General features: G+C 41.2%; 1 protein-coding gene across 3 annotated transcripts in view; it reads right to left on the bottom strand.

The window, feature by feature from the left end:
• THSD4 (thrombospondin type 1 domain containing 4) overlaps positions 1–21,612 on the bottom strand; it is a 672,444-nt gene that overhangs the window by 91,886 nt on the left and 558,946 nt on the right. For all 3 annotated transcript variants that reach the window (XM_019968205.2, XM_019968206.2, XM_070797012.1), the window contains one exon: positions 17,667–17,871. In XM_019968205.2, the coding sequence (XP_019823764.2) occupies positions 17,667–17,871 (205 nt within the window). The remainder of the gene's footprint in view (positions 1–17,666; positions 17,872–21,612) is intronic.

Here is a 21,612-nt window from a genome sequence, read left to right as displayed (position 1 = left end):
CTGTTCATCAACAGATGGGTGGATGAAAAGGTGTGGTAGCTACAGAAAAAGGAATAAATTTCTGACACATGCTGCAACATGGATGAACCTTGACAACATGATGCTAAGTGAAATAATCCAGACACAAAAGGACAGACAGTCTGTGACTCCACTTGTATGAGGTACCTAGAATGGGAAAATTTATGAGACAGAAAGTAGAATTTCTAAGATTCATGAGACAGAAAGTAGAGGTTACCAGGGGCTTGAAATAGGGGCAAATAGGGAATTATTATTTATTAGGTATAGTTTTGGGGATGATGAAAAAGTTCTGATAGTGGTGATAGTCATACAATATCATGAATGTACTTAATACCCCCGAAGTAAAAATTGTTAAAATGATAAATTTTATGTTAATATATATTTTACCACAATTTTTTTTAAAAAGGGAAAAAAGCTACACAATGCTTTATTTCTCCAAAATGTTCACCACTGCTTAAGAGCTGGACGTTCCTTTAGGTGCTAGTTTCAGAAGAACTCTGTTGAGGTGGATGGTGAAAGTCTAGTGACTAAGAGAACTCTGGCAACTAGCCTAAGAATTTCCAACATGAAGGTAGACCAGATGATGTCAATAAGGTTTGAGGTTTGAGGTAATAGTGGGGTAGGGAAGGAAGGGGACAAAAGGGGAGGAGATTAGAATATATCTTTCTTCTCATGGGGGACGGGGGGAAGGAGAAGGACATAGGTCCTCCCCACTCCCCAGTCACATTTTTCTTGCCAGTGGCCATGGGCACATACACAGAATGTGGGTCATGAACAAAGACTGAGCCTGGACTTGAGACCTGACTCCACCACTCACAAACTGTTTCTCTCTGCAGGTCCCTCCACCAGGCTGAGCTCAGTGTCCTGGGCACTAAATGCAGATGCTAGTAGGACCCGTGCCCAGCCAACCACCCCTATAAGTGCTGAATTACACGCAGGAGGCAGGCCCAGGATTCTTATAGTCGACAAGTAACATGGGACTCCAGTACCATTCCAGCGGTCTCCAATCTTTTTGCCACCAAGGACTGGTTTTGTGGAAGACAATTTTTCCATGGATGAGGTCAGGGGGATCAGTTCAGTTGCTCAGTTGTGTCTGACTCTTTGCGACCCCATGGACTGCAGCACGCCAGGCTTCCCTGTCCTTCACCATCTCCCAGAGCATACTCAAACTTATGTACCTAGAGTCAGTGATGCCATCCAACCATCTCATCCTCTGTCATCCCCTTCTCCTCCAGCCTTCAATCTTTCCCAGCATCGGGGTCTTTTCCAATGAGTCAGTTCTTTGCATCAGGTGGCCAAGGTATTGGAGTTTCAGCTTCAGCATCAGTCCTTCCAATAAACACTCAGGACTGATCTCCTTTAGGATGGACTGGTTGGATCTCCTTGCAGTCCAAGGAAGTCTCCAGAGTCTTCTCCAACACCACAGTTCAAAAGCATCAATTCTTCAGTGTTCAATTTTCTTTATAGTCCAACTCTCACATCCACACATGACCACTGGAAAAACCATAGCTCTGACTAGACAGACCTTTGTTGGCAAAGTAATGTCTCTGCTTTTTAATATGCTGTCCAGGTTGGTCATAATTTTTCTTCGAAGGAGCAAGCGTCTTTTAATTTCATGGCTGCAATCACCATCTGCAGTGATTTTGGAGCCCCGAAAAATAAAGTCTCTCACTGTTTCAATTGTTTCCCCATTTGTTTGCCTGAAGTGATGGGATCAGATACCTTGATCTTAGTTTCCTAAATGTTGAGTTTTAAGCCAACTTTTTCACTCTCCTCTTTCACTTTCTTTTTTTTTTTTAGCTTTTCTCTTTTTTTAAAATTTTATTTTATTTTATTTTTATTTATTTTTTTTATTTTTAAACTTTACAAAATTGTATTAGTTTTGCCAAATATCAAAATGAATCCACCACAGGTATACATGTGTTCCCCATCCTGAACCCTCCTCCCTCCTCCCTCCCCATACCATCCCTCTGGGTCGTCCCAGTGCACTAGCCCCAAGCATCCAGTATCATGCATTGAACCTGGACTGGCAACTCATTTCATACATGATATTTTACATGTTTCAATGCCATTCTCCCAAATCTTCCCACCCTCTCCCTTCTTCTTCACTTTCTGCTGTAAGGGTGGTGTCATCTGCATATCTGAGGTTATTGATATTTCTCCTGACAATCTTGATTCCAGCATGTGCTTCATCCAGCCTGGCATTTTGCATGATGTACTCTGCATGTAAGTTAAATAAGCAGGGTGATAATATACAGCCTTGACCTACTCCTTTCCCAATTTGGAACCAGTCTGTTGTTCCATGTCTGGTTCTAACTTTTGCTTCTTGACCTGCATACAGATTTCCCATGAGGCAGGTCAGGTGGTCTGGTATTCCCATCTCTTTAAGACTTTTCCATAGTTTGTTGTGATCCACACAGTCAAAGACTTTGATGTCAAAGTTGAGGGGGATGGTTTTGGCATAATTCCAACACATTATATTTACTGGGGACTTTACTTCTATTATTATCACATCAGCTACAGTTCAGATTCTTAGGCAACAGATCCCAGAGGTTGGGGACCCCTGCCATATGTGAGGTCATGAAGGTGGTCTAAGGTGTGATCACCATAGTGGTGATCATAGGTGTGATTAAGGTGGGTTAAGGGTGCCTGAGCATAGACCCCCAAAATGGGCTGCACAGCATAAGAGATTTGTCCCCGCTGCTGGCACCAGGAGGGTACTCCAGGGAAGGAATGTCTGAGTCTGGACTGTCTGTCTTCAAGGAGTATACAGGGAGAACACAGACATATAAACAGATAAATTACAATAAAATAATACAGTGAGTGCCAAACTGGAGATGTGATCAAAGTCCTATGGGAATCCAAAGGAAAAATCTCTTTTTGCTTTTCTTTTAGCCTATCTGTCTTTTATTCTTCTGCCATGTATTAAGAAAGTAAGCAAGGACTGCAAATGCCAGAAAGGCAGACTGTAGGAAGGTGCACTAAGCTGGAATTTCTCCTGCTGGGGATGTAACCCAGGGGCTGGCAGCCAACTGACTGAGTTAAAGATTGAAGGTAAACTGAAGGAAGGGGCTTGGGTTGGGAACTAAGAATTCAGAGTGAATTGACAAATGCAAACATAATGGTAGACAGAACAGTCTTTCCAACAGCACCTTAGACATTTATTATTAAGACAACATTCTGAAAGAAAGGACTCATGAAACTTCAGGATCAAAGGGATCTTAGGGATCACATTGGTCAGGGTTTCTCATCTCAGCACTGTTCACATTTGGGGCTGGATAATTCTTTGCTGTGGGCCTCTCCTTGCACTATAGGATGCTTAGCAGCATCCCTGGCCTCTCTTCACCGGATGTCAGTAGCAACTTCCAACCTTACTCAAGTTGTAACAATCAAAGATGTCTCTAGGGTTTCCCTGGTGGTCCAGTGATTAAGAATCTACCTTGCAATGCAGGGGACATGGGTTCGATCCCGGGTCTGGGAAGACCCCATATTCTGTGAAGCAACTAAGCCCATGCACCACAATTACTGAGCCCACGCTCTAGAGCCTGTGAGCTGCAACTTCTGAGCCCAAGTGCTGCAACAACTACTGAAGCCTGCATGCCCTGGAGCCTGTTTTCTGCAACAAGAGAAGCACTGCAACGAGAAGCCCCTGCCCTGCAACTAGAGAGCAGCCCCCGCTCTCTGCAACTAAAGGAGCCACATGCAGCAACAAAGACCCAGCACAGCCAAAAAAAGATGTCTCCAGATATTACCACATGTATGGGTGTTGGGGTGGGAGCAACCTAGCCCCCCAGTTGAAACCCGCTGGATAGGGAAATGGTCTTTTACCCTGAAAGGACACTGGGATCATGTAGGAGCTTAAAAATCCTCATACCCACCTTGTGCCCCAGATGTACCAGATCTGCAGGTGAGAACAAGGCATTGACATATTTCAAACAGATCTCAAATCTATACCTCCTGTGACTCCAGTGTGCAGCCAGAGTGAGAACCACTAACTCAGGGAGATGGAAAAACTAACAGTTACCAAGTACCTCTAAGATGCTGGGTATTTTACACACATCCCATTTGGGCCTGTTTCTTTATTTTACTTGTGAGGAAATGGAATATCAGAAACATTAACAAACTTGTCCAAAAGCAGCCCAGTCAGATATGGTAGCTCTGCAAAGGGCACTTTCAGTCCAAGGCTGAACTGAATGGAAGACAAAGTCAAGAACTGGAGATGACAGGGACTTCCCTGGTGGTCCAGTGGTTAAGACTCTGTGCTTCCAATGCAGGGGGTGTGGGCTTGATCCCTGGTTGGGGAGCTAGGTTATCACATACTATGAGGTGTGGCCAAAAAAAATAAATCAAAAGCTGAGGGTGACACAGGAACAAGAGCAGAGAAACATCACTCGAAGCACTGGATGCCATCTGAGGTGGAGGTTCAGGGAGTAAATACGTGATTCTAAGTTTATCCAGCAAAGAAACCATTTTCTCTTCTTTTTATTGGAGTATAGTTGATTTACAAAGATGTGTTAGTTTCAGGTATATAGCAAAGTGACTCAGTTATACACACATACACATACACACACACACACACTCATAATAAGAAGCCTCTGGAAAAGGCGTCTTTTCCAGAGCCTTTTCCCTTATAGTGAAAGTGAAAGTTGCTCAGTCGTGTCCGACTCTCTGCAACCCCATGTACTGTAGCCCACCAGGCTCCTCTATCCATGGAATTCTCCAGGCAAGAATACTGGAGTGGGTTGCCATTTCCTTCTCCAGGGGTTTTCCTCACCCAGGGATCGAACCCAGGGCTCCCACACTGCAGGCGGATTCTTTACCATCTGAGCCACCAGGGAAGCCCTTTTCCCTTATAGATTGCTACCAAATACTGACTATAGTTCCCTGCGCTATACAGTAAGTCCCTATTGTTTATGTTATATACAGCAGTGAGTATATGCTTATCCCTTTCTCCCCTTGGTATCCATGTTTGCTTTCTATTGTCTGTGGGCTTAACAGAAATCATTTTCTGATTAGAATGAAAGCATCACAGGGGTGATGTTGAACACACATGTTCACTGATGTTTCTGTTTCTGTTCTGTTGGGAAGAAGGAATTACTCCTAGAGAGACAGCTGACGCGGAGGGCAGAAGGACACTCAACTAGAGCGATTAAGTTAAATCAGGTAGGCTTTTGATGTCTAAGAAGAAAGGTACACAGTTTTACACTTGAGTCAACATAATCCTAGAGGCTTCAGGCAGTGGGTGAAAGAGAAGGCTGTTTTCTATTTAGCTGTTACAAGAAAAAGAAGAGTTTTATTAAGCAGTCATTGATAAATACTGGAACCTTGGGATAAGGAAGGGAAAATATGAATTAAAGGAAAACATGAATTAAGCTCTTGCCATGCCGGATGCTTTATGTTTATTATCCTATTGAATCCTTACATAACTCTAAGAGACAGATAAGGAAAAAGTGGAAACAGTGGCATTTTATTTTCTTGGGCTCCAAAATCATGCAGATGGTAAATGCAGCCATGAAATTGAAAGTCATTTGCTCCTTGGAAGAAAAGCTATGACAAACCTAGACAGCATATTAAAAAGCAGAGACGTCACTTTGGGGACAAAAGTCCATATAGTCAAAGCTGTGGTTTTTCCAGTAGTCATGTATGGATGTGAGAATAGGACCATAAAGAAGGCTGAGCACTGAAAAGTTGATGCTTTCGAACTGTGGTGCTGGAGAAGAACCTTGAGGGTCCCTTGGACAGCAAGGAGATCAAGTCAATCCTAAGGAAAATCAACTCTGAATGTTCACTGGAAGGACTGTTGCTGAAGCAGAAGCTCCAATATTTTGGCCACCTGATGCAAAGAATGGACTCAGTGGAAAAGACCCTGATGCTGGGAAAAATTGAAGGTAGGAGAGGAGTAGAAGCAGACAACAGAGGATGAGATAGTTGGATGGCATTACCAACTCAATGGACATGAGTTTGGGCAAACCCCAGGAGATAGTGAAGGACAGGGAAGCCTGGCGTGCCTCAGTCCATGGGACACAACTTGGCAACTGAACAACAACAAGAGATAGTGGGTCTGTATCTACTCTCTGTCACCGCTTGTCCATGAGCAAAGTTGCTTCAGTCATGTTCTTTGCAATCCTATGGACTGTAGCCTGCCAGGCTCTTCTGTCCATGGAATTCTCCAGGCAAGAATATTGGAGTAGGTTGCCATGCCTTCCTCCAGGGGATCTTCCCAACCCAGGGATCAAACCCGGGTCTCATGCACTGCAGGCAGATTCTTTACCATCTGAGCCATTAAGGACTCACAATGTATCTATAATAAGCAAATATTCATTAACTTGATAAATATAAGTTGACAAGGTATCCCTTGTGGCATAGACAGTAAAGAATCTGCCTGTAATGCAGGAGACCCAGGTTTGATCCCTAGGTCACGAAGATCCTTTGGAGGAGGGCATGGCTCTTCTTATGTTCTTGTCTAGAGAATTCCAAGGACAGAGGAGCCTGGTGTGCTACAGTCCATGGGGTTGCAAAGGGATCCTGTACAGTGTCTACAGACACTGTAGAAAAAAAAAAAAACACAAAAAACAAGGGCAAGTTACAATGTAAGTTCTTAAAAGTTAAAGAAAATTCTTACTTTGATAAGAGGTATCCATCAGAATCTTTAGCAAACATCTATTAGACACATTCTCATTGTCAGAAACATGATAAAGAAGTCCTCCATAAGTATGATTATCCCCAAAATTTTTAGAAGTCTAAGTCTCTAAGTGCTACAACATAGGAAAGAAATAGGAGGTAGAGTAATTCAAGGGAAGATAGCATTAATATTATTTATAGATATTATGATTTTCCACCTAGAAAATTCACATTAAATAATTGAAAGACTTTGAAAATTGTGAAGAGTCTAGCAAAGTATACAGGTATAAAATAAATACATAAAATAAACTGATTTAATATGCACTCTCATGACTAATTGGAAATGTAATGGAAATAAAGATCATATCCCATATTAGCAAAAACTATAAAATTGCCTAGGAATAAACCTATAAAGCATAAGCAAAGTCTAGAAAAAGACACTTAAAAAAAGAATATAAAAGGGGCAGATATACTATGTACCTGAATCAAAAAAGTCAATATTGTGAAGACAAATTCTTCTTCAAATTAGTTTATAAGTTTATTGCACTTTCAATTAAAGTCTCAACAGAAGTTTTATAGATTTTGACAAATTGATTTATAAAATGTATGTAGAACAAATGTACAAGAAGACCCAAGAAAATGTAGGAAAACACAAAGCGCTTGGAAGGAGACAGAGAGTTGACCTACAAAAACGTAAAACATATGAAATTACAGCAATGAAAAAGATATGGTAGTACAGCAGGAAGAGACAAATAGATCAACAGACCTGAGCTGAGAATTCACAGGTATATCTACAGGTGTTTTAATTTAATAATGGCAGATGTGTCCTTTCAAATTACTGAGGGCAATTTAAACAGCAGTGTTGGGACCACTGTCTACCTATTCAGAAAAAGACAGACCCCCAACCTCAAACTAAACCTCAAATTAATTCCAGATGGAGTAAACATTTAAATATAAAAAATTAATCTAAAGGTAACAGGAGAAAATATTAGAGAATAGTTTACACAGGTCTTCCTGTGTAAGACAAAATCCACTAGCCGTAAAAAGATGATTGATCGATTTGGCTAAAAATAGACTAAAATTTTCTCCACAGAATAACTGATATCATGACAACATGCTTACAGCAGAAAGCGAAGAACTGAAGAGCCTCTTGATGAAGGTGAAAGAGGACGGTGAAAAAGCTGGCTTAAATCTCAACATTCAGAAAACTAAGACCATGACCTCTGGTCCCATCACTTCATGGCAAATGGATGAGAAAACAATGGAAACAGTGACAGACTTTATTTTCTTGGGCTCCAAAATCACTGCAGATGGTGACTGCAGCCATGAAATTAAAAGACGCTTGCTCCTTGGAAGAAAAGCTATGACCAACCTAGACAGCATATTAAAAAGCAGAAACATTACTTTGCCAAGAAAGGCCTGTCTAGTCAAAGCTATGGTTTTTCCAGTAGTCATGTATGGATGTGAGAGTTGGACCATAAAGAAGGCTGAGCGCTGAAGAATTGATGCTTTTGAACTGTGGTGTTGGAGAAGACTCTTGAGAGTCCCTTGGACAGCAAGGAGATCAAACCAGTCAACCCTAAAGGAAATCAGTCCTGAATATTTATTGGAAAGACTGATACTGAAGCTGAAGCTCCAGTACTTTGGCCATCTGATGCGAAGAGCTGACTCATTAGAAAAGACCCTGATGCTGGGAAAGATTGAGGGCAGGAGGAGAAGGGGATGACAGAGGATGAGATGGTTGGATGGTATCACTGAACACCTCAATGGACATGCGTTTGATCAAGCTCCGGGGGATGGTGAAGGACAGGGAAGCCTGGTGTGCTGCAGTCCTAGGGTTGCAAATAGTTGGACAGGACTTAGTGACCGAACAACAACAGCAACTGATACCATACACAGAGTTGAAACACAAGATAAAGACTAATAAACATACATGAAGAGAATGGTTATTACTCATAACATATATGAATTCTTAAAATCAGCAAGAAAACTACAAACAATTCATAGCCAATCCATCAGAGTACAAATAACAAAAATAGTGGTCAGGGAAATGGAAATTAAAAATCTATACTAAAAATTGAGTGTTGTTTGGTCACTAAGTTGTGTCCGACTCTTTGCAACTTCATGGACTGTAGCCCGCCCATACTTTTCTGTTCATGAGATTTCCCAAGCAAGAATACTGGAGTGGGTTGCCACTGCCTTTTCCAGGGGATCTTCCTGACCCAGGGATCGAACCCATGTCTCCTGCATTGGCAGGTGGATTTTTTACCACTGAGTCATCAGGGAAGCCCTAAAAATTAAGTACGTTCATAATATTCAGTGTTGGTAAAGATGTAGAGAAAGGGTTCTTTCATGAACTTTTGGTGGGGGTATAACTTAATACAAGTAAATCTGGAGAGGAATATTGCTTTATCTTTCACAGTTTTAAACGTTCATTCTATTTGATCTATAAATTCTATTTCTAGGGGTCTATCCTACAGAAATATTCATGTAATATGAAATGATACATATATTAGGATATCCATGAAAGCATTACATGTTAGAGAAGCTTTCTTCAATTTTCTTCTCCAATAATTGGCTGTTTTCTTCTAAAACATCTTTTTCAGATATTTATCTTAGATTTTCATGCTATGGGGTTTTAAAAGGTGTCCATTGATGTTATTTTCAATTATCCATTGATATTAAAGACAAAAGCAGGGGGAAGGCTGTCTGAGAACTCTGTACACGTTGGCCAAACTTGTTAATAGGCCACGTTCTAGGAGATGGGGCACCGGTCCCTAAGCAGCCCCTCTTCTCATTCCAGAATGAATACTGAGGTCTGGGAGCACCAAGTCTCCTGCCCATACCCTTTTGGATGCCAGGGTATGCAAAATGTGTGTGCTGGCATGCCTGTTCACATAACAGGGTTTTTCACTATTTCCTTGTTTTGCCACCCCTTTCTCCCCTCCCACCCTTCATTTACTTGCTGTCTCCCAGATTCACAAGAAAATGCAGGTCAGCACCCCGCCCCCCATCACAGTTCCCTCTGCTACCTAGGCTGTGACTTCCTCTGCTCTGTTAGTGAACTCTCTTCCACTTACTTTTGAGACTCTGTTCCAGAAATTTGTTAAAATCATGTAATAAATGCCCCCCGCCCCGCCCCACCACCCATTTTTTGGATGGTTATAGGTTACACCCTCTCTTATTCCTTTACTGTCATTTTGAAATATCTTGGGAGGAGGGGAAAAAAACTCATGCACTCAGTCTGTCATCTTGAACCACAAATCAAAAGCATTATTTGCAATATTAGAGCTGGAGATAGTCTAAACATCCCTCAGTAGGAAAATTCTGAAATAAATTAGGTTACATCTATTGTACGGAATGCTCTTCATTAAAAATATAATGAATTAGCTTTATATGTATTGATAAGAAAAGATATCATGGTATAACATTAAAATATGAAGAAGGCATATATAATATCAATTTTAGAAAATATATATTTATTTGCAATTCCACAGAGGTCTGGAGGGTATATACTAAACTGTTAAGAGTGGTCCTTCATCTCCGTCTTTACACTTGAAACCAGTGGATCAAGGGTGAGATTGGCATGAAGAAGGAATTTCATCTTTTTGCCCTATGCCATGTGTATTATTCAAAACTTTTACAATGTATATGAGTAATTCTTTGAGGTTAACTGTCATATAAAGCTGACATAGGTGTCATGCAAAGGTGATGTATCACATTATTTACATACTCTAGTCTTTCCCACGTTGAAAGCTGCTCAACTAATAAATTAAACAAAGATGTGCAAGTTACAGATGATCCATGATACTTGACATTTTTTTGCTGACCCCTACTTCCACTGTTTTAAAACTTTTAAGAAAACATGCTTAAAAGTAAAGATATTGGCAGTTTATTTTTAAAAGCTTATACATCTTCAAAAAAATATCCCTTCTAAGGCTCTAAGATAATGTAAGATGTTGGCAGATAGAAGATGTCCTGTAGAATCAATTTTTGCTTGGTATGCTTTTATGTCTGATTTCTTAACTGTTACATAATGACATTAGTAAACTGAGCTGGCTGAACTATGCCAAACTTTGATATTTCAGCTAAAATAATTTCACAACATCTTATTAAGGAAGAGGCAAGTAATATAAAATGTCAATCATTTAAATAAAATTAGATTTAACTTTTTATTTCCAAAGAGCAGGGTTCAGAATAACTCAAGTGGAAAAGGAGACTACATAGCTTACAATAGATACATTGGTTCTAAAGTATTTTTCATGGAAAAAAAAAAAAACAAGATCTAGGAATCTGTAATCCACCAGCTAGTTTATATTTTGGACCATGTGAAAAATTCAAATAAACACTGAAAAGTGGAGCTCTGTAGAACTTCATTGGTTTCCAACCTAAAATAAGACAGATAAATATCCCATCTCCTGAAATCTGTGTGTCATTAAAGGTTATGATTCCTCCAGCTTTGTTCAGAGAAATAGTAAGCATCTTGAGATGCTGAGCTGGCCTGTACTCCCAGCTGCACATGGGCCAGAACCCTTGCAAGTTATGGCAGGAACAGGGCCAGGATGCAGGCTTCAGAATCTGAGTCCAACAGGTCGAGTTCTTGATGACCAAACCAACATTAGCCATAAACTCAGTCAGGTTGAATGCACCATCATTTATGTATCAGCCAAAGTTTTTGATATATAAGACTCTTTCTTCTGTGAAGTTTTTTGGCCACACCATGAGGCATACAGAAGCTTAGTTTTCTGATCAGGGATCAAACCCATACCCCCTGCAACAGGAGCATGATATCTTAATCACTGGACTGCCAGGGAAATCCCTTTTGTGATGTTTTCAATTTTTTTTTAATTGAAATATAGTTGATTTACAACATTATATAAGTTCTAAATGTTCAATAGTGATTCAATATTTTTACAACTATACTCCATATAAGGTTACCATAAAATACTGGCTATATTCCCTGTGTGTACAATATACCTTTGTTGCTTATTTATTTTATACATAGTAGTTTGTATCTCTTGATCCCTTACCCCATCGTGGCCCTTCCCCTTCCCTCTCTCCACTGGTAATCACTTGTTTTTTCCCTATAATTGAGGAAAGTAGGGAAAACCACTAGGCTATTCAGGTATGACCTAAATCAAATCCCTTATGATTATACAGTGGAAGTGACAAATAAATTCAAGAGATTAGATCTGATAGACAGAGTGCCTGAAGAACTATGGACAGAGGTTCATAACATTATATAGGAGGTGGTGATCAAAACCATCCCCAAGAAAAAGAGATGAAAAAAGGCAAAATGGTTATCTGAGAAGGCCTTACAATTAGCTGAGAAAAGAAAAGAAGCAAAAGGCAAAGGAGAAAAGCAAAGATATATCCATCTGAATGCAGAGTTCCAAAAAACAGCAAGGAGAGATAAGAAAGCCTTCTTAAGTGAACAGTGCAAAGAAATAGAGAAAAACAAAAGAATGGGAAAGACTAGAGATCTCCTCAAGAAAACTAGAGATACCAAGGGAACATTTCAAGCAAAGATGGGCACAATAAAGGACAGAAATGGTTTGGATCTAACAGAAGCAGAAGATATTAAAAAGAGGTGGCAAGAATACACGGAAGAACTATACAAGTCTACGGCTATACCACCCTGAACATGCCCGATCTCGTCTGAACTATACAAAAAAGATCTTCATGACCCAGATAACCACGATGGTGTGATCACTCACCTAGAGCCAGACATCCTGGAATGTGAAGTCAGGTGGGCCTTAGGAAGCATCCCTACAAACAAGGTAGTGGAGGTGATGGAATTCCAGCTGAGCTATTTCAAATCCTAAAAGATGATGCTTTGCAAGTGCTGCACGCAATATGCCAGCAAATTTGGAAAACTCAGCAGTGGCCACAGGACTGGAAAAGGTCAATTTCATTGCAATCCCAAAGAAAGGCAATGCCAAAGAATGTTCAAACGACTGCACGATTGCACTCATTTCACAAGCCAGCAAGGTAATGTTCAAAATCCTTCGAGCTAGGCTTTAACAATACATGAGCCAAGAAATTCCAGATGCACAAGCTGTATTTTTCTAAATACAGGAACCAGAGATCAAATTGCCAGCATCATTGGATCATAGAAAAAGCAAGGGAATTCCAGAAAAACATGTACTTCTGCTTCACTGACTACACTAAAGCCTTTGCCTGTGTGAACCAAACAAGCTATGGAAAATTCTTAAAGAGATGGGAATACCAGATCACCTTATTTGCCTCCTGAGAAACTTGTATGCAGGTCAAGAAGCAACAGTTAGAACCAGACATGGTTCAACAGACTGGAACAATGGACTGGTTCAAAAATTGGGAATGGAGTATGTCAAAGCTTTATATTGTCACCCTGCTTATTTAACTTATATGCAGAGTACATCATGTGAAATGCCAGGCTGGATGAAGCTCAAACTGGAATCAAGACTGCCAGGAGAAATATCAATAAGCTCAGATATGAAGATGACACCACACTAATGGCAGAAAGTGACGAGGAACTAAAGAGGCCATCTCTTGATGAAAGTGAAAGAGGAGAGTGAAAAAGCTGGCTTAAAACTCGACATTTAAAAAACAAAGATCATGGGATTCGGTCCCATCACTTCATAGCAAATACATGGGGGAAAATATGGGAAAGAATGACAGACTTTGTTTTCTTGGGCTCCAAAATCACTGCGGATGGTGACTGTAGCCATGAAATTAAAAGATGCTTGTCCTTAGAAGAAAAGCTATGACAAACCTTGACAGCATATTAAAAAGCAGAGACATCACTTTGCCAACAAAGGTCTGTCTAGTCAAAGCTATGGTTTTTCCAGTAGTCATGTACAGATGTGAACTGGACCATAAAGAAGGCTGAGCACCGAAGAATTGATGCTTTCAAATTGTGGTGCTGGAAAAGATGTTGAGAGTCCCTTGGACAGCAAGGAGATCAAACCAGTCAATCCTAAAGGCAACCAACCCTCAATAATCACTGGAAGGACTGATGCTGAAGCTGAAGCTCTAATTCTTTGGCTACCTGATGTGAAGAGCGGACTCACTGGAAAAGACTCTGATGCTGGGAAAAATTGAAGACAGGAAGAGAAGGGCACGACAAAGGATGAGATGGTTGGATGGCATCTCTGATTCAATGGACATGAGTCTAAACAAACTCTAGGAGATATTGAAGGACAGGGAAGCCTGGCTTGCCGCAGTCCACGGGGTCACAAAGAGTCGGACACTACTTAGCAGCTAAACAACAACAACAACAACAAAATCTATGACAAAGGAGACAAGAATATACGATGGTGGAAAAGACAGTCTCTTCAAAAAGACAACTGTGTAAAAGAATGAAACGAGAATATTTTCTCACACCATATGCAAAAGTAAACTTAAAATGGATTAAAGACCTTTAAGACCGGGAACCATAAAACTCCTAAAAGAAAACATAGGCAGAACACTTTGACTCAAATGCTAGTAATATTTTTTGAATCTGTCTCCTAAGGCAAAAGAAACAAAAACAATAATAAACAAATGGGACCTAATTAAACATAAAAGCTTTTGCACAGCAAAGAAAACCATCAAGGAAACAAAAAGACAACCGATTAAAAATATTTGCAAATGATATGATCAATAAAGGATTAATATCCAAAGTATATTACTAGCTCATACAACTCAATATTAAGAAAACCAAAAGACCCGATTGAAAAATAGGCAGAAGACCTGAATAGACATTTCTCCAAAGTTTTTGAGTTTTAAGTTTCACCTTTCACATCGCAATTCAATAATTCAATAACTGTAACTTCATCTTTTGTGAAGCAAGCAAAGTAAAGAATGTCCAGTTTTAAAAGTCAGAAGACCATACATGGAAAAACACTCGACGACTAAAGTACTATACATAAAGTACAATTACTATTATTAACTCAGCAAGCAGCTTAGAATAAGTCATTTAAATATTGTGGGCTTTCAAAAACGCTTTGAAAACGAGGTGATTAAACCATCTTCTTCAGCACTAATAATGCAAGTCCTTCTGTTTTCATGGAAATCTAGTTTCTATCTCTATCAAGTTTGGAGAGTCAGTCATTTAAAAAATTCCAAGTATTTCACATGGCATGTCTGATTTTTATTACAAATAACTACAGGCTATTCAGGAAAACAATAGGGCAACTAAAAAAAGCTTGTTAAAGTTGTGCAATTTTTAAAAGCATCTGGTCTATTCCTTTCCTCTAAGTTGCCTCCTCTGCAGAACAAATGTATGCAGACAGCCTACTCAATTTTGTGCATCAAGTCAAATTTTTGTACAAAATACAGTTTACACAGGTAGAAGTCACCAAAACAAAACAAAACAAAACAAAACATAACATCATTACTCGGAAAATTGTGGAGAACCTTACCATATAACTCTTTGAAAGATGTTTCAATGTTTGAAAATGTGAATTGTGAAATATAATCTTTGAAAAATTCAAAAATAGCTAGACAGACCTGTGCTCTAATAGCTTACACATAATCTCAAACAATTGCATGCAATTTAACTTTTAAAATATACAGACTTCACAGAACAGGAAATTTAGTAGAATAAGTGGAATAGATTACGAGAACACCTGTGGTGAGAAAAAGACCATTCCATCCATTGTGCATTTTAAAAGAATTAATTTTACGGAAGGCAAATTAAATCTCAATAAAAAGGAAAGAAGAAAACAAAAGAGCCTCTTGAGTGATGCAGCTATGTACTAAGTGATGCTTAAGTGCCATAAACACAGCCCCTGTTATCACCTCTGGAAACTTCACTCCCATCTGCCCTTCTGTCTCTACTCTCCCACTCTGCGCATGTGGCATCATGTAACACTGCCATGAGCTGGATTTCTCACACATCCCACTGATCACTGGCTGTAGGAAGCTGTACTTGATTTTCTGAATCACTCTTCCACTGATTCTGGGTACTCACATCCTCCTCTGCCTCCTCTTCATCTTTTTTAGGGAATTACTGTGGCTCAGTTGGCAAAGAATCCACCTGCAATGCAGGAGACCTGGGTTTGATTCCTGGGTCAGGAAGATCTCCTGGAGAAGGGATAGGCTACCCACCCCAGTATTCTTGGGCTTCTCTTGTGGCTCAGCTGGTGAAGAATCCACATGCAATGCGGGAGACCTGGGTTCGATCCCTGGGTTGGGAAGATCCCTTAGAGAAGGAAAAGGCCACTCACTCCAGTATTCTGGCCTGGAGAATTCCATAGACTGTAAGGTCCATGGGGTTGCAGAGAGTCGGAGACGACTGAGCGACTTTCACTTTCACGGAATTTGTTTCCATGAAGCTTGGACATACTGACAAGCTCTCTGAGACAAAATAGACTGAACATTTGTCAACTGCTAACAAGTCCCAGGGGCTCTGTGGGGTCCTGAATATTTGTTATCCTATGGCTTCTCATGAATACTTATAAGAGCAAGATTCTAGATGAAAACACTGGGACTCTGAGAGTAGCTTCCATTCAGACAGCTGGTGGATATTCTCCCAGGTTAACTATTTTAACTTCAGAAGGCACAGCTTAAAAACCACATACTGGTTAGAACTAATTTGATTCAGGGAAAGCACTAAAAACTACACAAAGTTCACAAAAAGTGGCATTGTTTGTTGGTGCGTTTGAACACAATCACACTTAAAATAATCCCTTGAAGAACGTTTTCCATTCTAGGAACAGAATATTTATGAAGATTTGTTCTTTTAATAGTATGAAAGAAAGGAGACAAAAAGACTATTTTTTTTTTTGCAAATGAAAATAATGCAACAAACTGCTCACGGGGGAACCTAGGCTTATTGCTACTTTGGTGGCTTCTGAGTTTGCCAGAGCAAATGTAACAGTTTTTCCACTTTAATTGGATTTATTTCCGAGTCCCATTTGCCATCCCTTCCTCCTCCCACCAATAAGACCAAAGGAAGCTAATTTTAGATGCATTTGTCCGGAGAAGGACAGGCTGCAGTATCTGGAGGTCTAAGGTTTGGAGTTATCTTCTGGGGTGATCGTGGTATTTGAAATTTGTAAAATTCATGCTCTCTCAGTTGCTGTAGCCATACTACTGCCTGGTGAACCAAAACTGCTCATGGGTATTATTACTTGGTAGATGCTTGGAGACAGACTGCCTGGATTCGAATCCCCACTCCACTTCTTCCTTGCTGCGACTTTGTCAAATTACATAAGTGTCCTGTGCCGGTCTTCTTGTGTATGAAATGGGGAGGGGAATAGCTCCTATCCTCCAGGACTTTGAGAGGGTTCAATGAATTAATACTGTAAAGCACCAAGAATGTCTGGCAAATAGTCTGTGCTATTTAAATTCCTGTTACACAACTAATTAAAGAATAAAAAAGTATATTGCAAAATTGCTTTCCTTATGCTATTTGGTTAACTGATTAGTCCATATTTACATGAATTAGAATTGCTAAAAATTAACTTGCAGGACCTGATTTGCTTAGCATAAAATCAGCCAGAAACCCAGAAGGAAGACTCAACAAATATCTCCATTTGTGGGAAGATGGGTTAAAAATGGTCTCCCAATATTGATGGTATTGCCCCAAATGATCGTTAAGAGGTTCTGCAGCTGTCGTGAAGACGCACACATACTGTTGCCCCAGCCTGATGAGGCAGAAAGAAGAGGAAAATGGCCTTTGCCTTAGATCCCTGCAGAGTGAGAGTCTGGACAGGATGATCGACTGCCCGGTCCCCCTGAAATTCCAACCGAAAAAGACGGGCGGATCTCTGGGCTTTTCAAAGATCTTCCCTTGTTTCAGAGAAACAAAGCAGACTGTTCTCAATTTCACAACATGATTTCTCTTGGAAGGAACAAAGGCTGGTTTAAACATCTCCTTCCAAGAAAGACCTTCTTATTTCCTCCGTCTCATTTCAAGGGGACACAGGTGGTGCTTTGGCATTCTCCAGGGACACCTTCTACGTGTCCACGGACCTCTGGACACTGCGTGTTACCATCCTGGAAGGAATGAAGCATCTGAGAACAACAGATGGTTTCCTCTGGGAAAAAGCCAAGCTTACCCAAATAGTTGTTGCTCTTGTGCATCTCGGTGATGTTGATTTTTGTGGCTCCTTGGGGAATCTCCACAACTCGGTGGTAGCCCAGGCTGGTGAGGGCATGCTTAAACACACCCGACACAACCTGGCAGCCTGTGTTATCGCCTCCGCACACCCCGCATTTGTCCACAACTTTGTCGGAGCCTAGGTAGTCATCACAGCCAATGCTCTGCAAAGAGGTGGAAAACAAGAGACTCTTGTAGCATATGTCAGGAGAGTCCCAGGGATGAAGGGCACAGGGGACCACTGAGGATCTATTGGTGGGTCTTGAACTGACAGTGTTCCTGCCCCCATCCAGCTCCTGGAGATGAGCAAGTTCCTCCTGCCTTTGACTCAATAGAATTTTACTGAGCACCTACTCTGGGCAAAGAACTTCTTTTCTAGGTATGTGCGAAATGTACATTGTAGCGGCGAGGTGGGGGTCACAGAGAGTAAACTGAAAGTGTTCGTCGCTCAGTCAATCCAACTCTTTGCGACCCCATGGACTATATCCCACCAGGCTCCTCTGTCCATGGGACTCTCCAGGCAAGAATACTGGAGTGGGTTGCCATTTCCTTCTCTAGGGGAGCTTTCCAACTCAGGGATCAAACTCGAGTCTCCTGCATTGCAGGCAAATTCTTTACAGTCTGAGCCACTGTAGTAAACAAGTAAGTAAAACAAGCACATCTGGTGGTAGTAAATGATCAAAAGTAACACAGGGAAAATGAACAAGGAGGATGTGGGGGTTGGACATTTATTTACACAGGTTAGACACTGAAGTTGTCCAGGAAACCCATCCCACATTGGAAGATTTGGGGACCAGGATAAGCACTGCACCTAAAACTGGGGTTTGTCCCCACATCTTCTGTTCTAAATTACAGACAATAGAAACACTTAGCCAAGAACCCCCCAAAAGTAGTATTCTCAGGCCCTGTTTCTTAGGAAATTAAATCAAATTGGTTAAGATCTGGATCCCCGCTGGTCTCTGAGTCTCTGAAACATGGAGCAGTAGGACTTCTGATTGGCTCTTCCAAAGCATTTTTCCCAGAGCAGAAAGGTACAGGAAAGCAAGTGACAGAAACATCAGTAAAGGGGATGATATGCATCTAAGTAACAGGATACTGTCTGTAGAGGCAGTCTCCCATCTGGGTTTAAAGGAAATCTGACCTTCTTGCATTTCCTACCGTTAAGAGTCTTCCCATTATTCATCTCAAGATCTTCTTGCTTTATCTTTCCCCTCCCTATTCATGTATCTCTTAGGGCAATTAAACCTTAGGACAGAATGGAATGATTTTCACAGAATCCTTTCCACCACTGATTCCATAGGGCTCACATTCATGTATCCTGAATTTAAAGTCAGGATGTGTGGTCTGCACAGAGAAGCTTCTGTCACAGTTCTGCAGGCAGACAGAAGTGAGCTGACTGCAGTTTGGACAATGAAATATCGGGACGACAGTATTTATTTCACCAGGTTCAGGGGATAAGAAATGATACTTGAAATTAGAATGGTACTCTACAACTTGAGAGACACTTGCTGAATCACAGGGTTGTGATGGTTCTGGAATTCTAAGAGCAGTCATCAAACCCCACCGCAGGGGCAAAGTGGTCAGCAAACCTTTCAAAGTCCACCTTGGATTTTGTTAAACAATCTGTTCATGTGGGTCCTACAGGTCCAATCTTATAGACAGAGGCAAATCAAAAGGTGTTCATTCTCCCCCAGCCCAACGCCTGCTTCGTGTTTTGACTGACATCTCTCTGCAGGCACTGTACATCGGCATTATTACTTCCATATTCCTGCATGCACATTAGTCCATCAACGATAACTGGTCTTTCTTCACAAATAGCTTCTCTGTAAAACATTATTTCTGACAATAGCAGAACATCATCTCAGTATGTTCCTACACATCCCATTAACCTTTCAAAATGCCATGTTTCCTATGTATTTCTCCTCCCTCAAATAGTTCTTGCTCTCACCCCGCGCACATTGTAGCAGAAAAATAAGGAAAATGCTTTCCGTGCATGGTTTCTACCCTGCACCCCTGCTCTGGGTTCTCCTTTGCTTTTAAATAAGCAAACAAACAAACAAAAACCCACAATCAGAAAAAGTTTGGGAAAGTAGATCCCACTTTGCTAAAGAAAGATGCTAACTGAATGAAGGAGATGCCTCTGATGGTCACTGATGGGGAGATGAACAGAGAAGCTGGCAGCACTCACTCCCTGCCCTAGCAATATCTAACTCTCCTCCCTTCCCCCAACTGTGATCCATTCTTGCTACCCCTGGACTCAACCTCTCCCAGATGGAGCTCATTCTCTTGGGGTACTCCAGGTAAATTAAAGAATGGGTACCAAGACACAGAAGTAGGAAAAAAACACTGAGGAATCAGGAAACGTGCTCATAGACAGACATGGTTGAAGTGTAGGTTTGCTAGGAGGGATCAAAGGATGCTGGAGAATTCAGCTCAGTTTCTTAAGGATCTTTTTTGCCAGGGTGACGAATCGGAATTTTATTCTATTGTATCAACAACTATTGGGTGTCTGAAGAAGGTGAGGGCCACCCTCAGATTTTGTTCAGACAATAACCTCGGCTGTAGCTAGGAGTGGGTCTTAGAGTGGGGAGAAGAGGCAGTCTAGTGAGTTCTTCTCTTGTCAATGGGGTGTATGGGCTATTTCAGGAAAGAACGAGAGCTTTCGAAGATGGGGGCTGACATTGCGTGACTCCTCAGCCTCCAGCCCAGTTAGAGTGGGACAAACACAAAGAAATTATACAGCCGTAGATTGCTTCAGACAACCCAGACACAGACAAAAAAGCATTCTATCTTGTAAATCAGACACGATATTAAAATGTTCTGCACAGTGCAATGGATCCCCCACCAGATTTCCTATACAGCACAGACACTCCTGATAAATCTAGATGTGGAGAGGGAGGGCTACAGCATTTTTTCCTGGTCTGGGGGTTGCCTTCAGAGAAGCATGTGGTGGCACAAGAGATGGCAAGAACTGAAGATAACATCCTGCCTTCCCAGAACCCATCTCTGGACTCTGAGCGCCCAGGGTTTACTCCTTAAAAAGAGAAGTCAGAAGGGGTGTGTGTGTGTGTGTGTGTGTGTGTGTGTGTGAATCTTCTTTGAGGAGTGTCAGGGGGCTAACAGAGCACACTTCTAGGGTTCTAGTGGCCACCCAGGGCCTCTGAAAGACTGGATTGCCATGGAGGTGTTAAATGTCTTATATGCAGGTCACAAAACAGGAAGGACAATCCCATAACATGAACTGGGTGGAGGACATGCTTTTAAGATTTTTATTTTTAACACTGTGACCACTGGCAAATTACCTATCTGACAATTGTCCCTTCTCCTGCATAGGGCTATGATGAGTATCTGATGATATAAAGAGAGAAAATTTGAACTTGGAGTCCAGGCAGGGCATAGCTAAGGAAGTGACCTTTGGGCTAGAATCTGAAAAGCAAGAAGGATCATTTATGGCAAGATCAAAACATGTAAACACCCATTTTATCACTGATGTTGTTGAGTGACTGCACCAGGCAGGCCATCTGGGAAATGCCAGGCTGAATCTGACACAGGTCCTGCCTATGGGAATTTGACTGTAACTGGGGGGATAAGACACACATGCAGAAAATGACATGCTAATAGGCAATGAGGAGTCCCTGCATCCTCTGTGTCATGCTGAGTCAGATCAACTCTCTTTTAGAAAGCTGATAATTACCAATGGGGCAGATAAGTCTGGAGAATGTGGCAATATCCCAGTCCGAACTAGGGAAATAGTGATGGCAAGAAGAGGATTTCAGAGATGCTTAGGAAGCAAAATGGACAGGCCTTTGTGAGGAGGAAGGGAGCTCCATTTGTCGCCCTCCTCTTCTTCTTCCCCCTCCTCCTCAGTCTTGTCATACCTAACATTTACAGTCTTTGTCATTTTC

The sequence above is a fragment of the Bos indicus genome, chromosome 10 (assembly GCF_029378745.1).
Source record: "Bos indicus isolate NIAB-ARS_2022 breed Sahiwal x Tharparkar chromosome 10, NIAB-ARS_B.indTharparkar_mat_pri_1.0, whole genome shotgun sequence".
Lineage (NCBI taxonomy): Eukaryota > Metazoa > Chordata > Mammalia > Artiodactyla > Bovidae > Bos > Bos indicus.
This window is presented reverse-complemented; position numbering and strand designations above follow the sequence as displayed.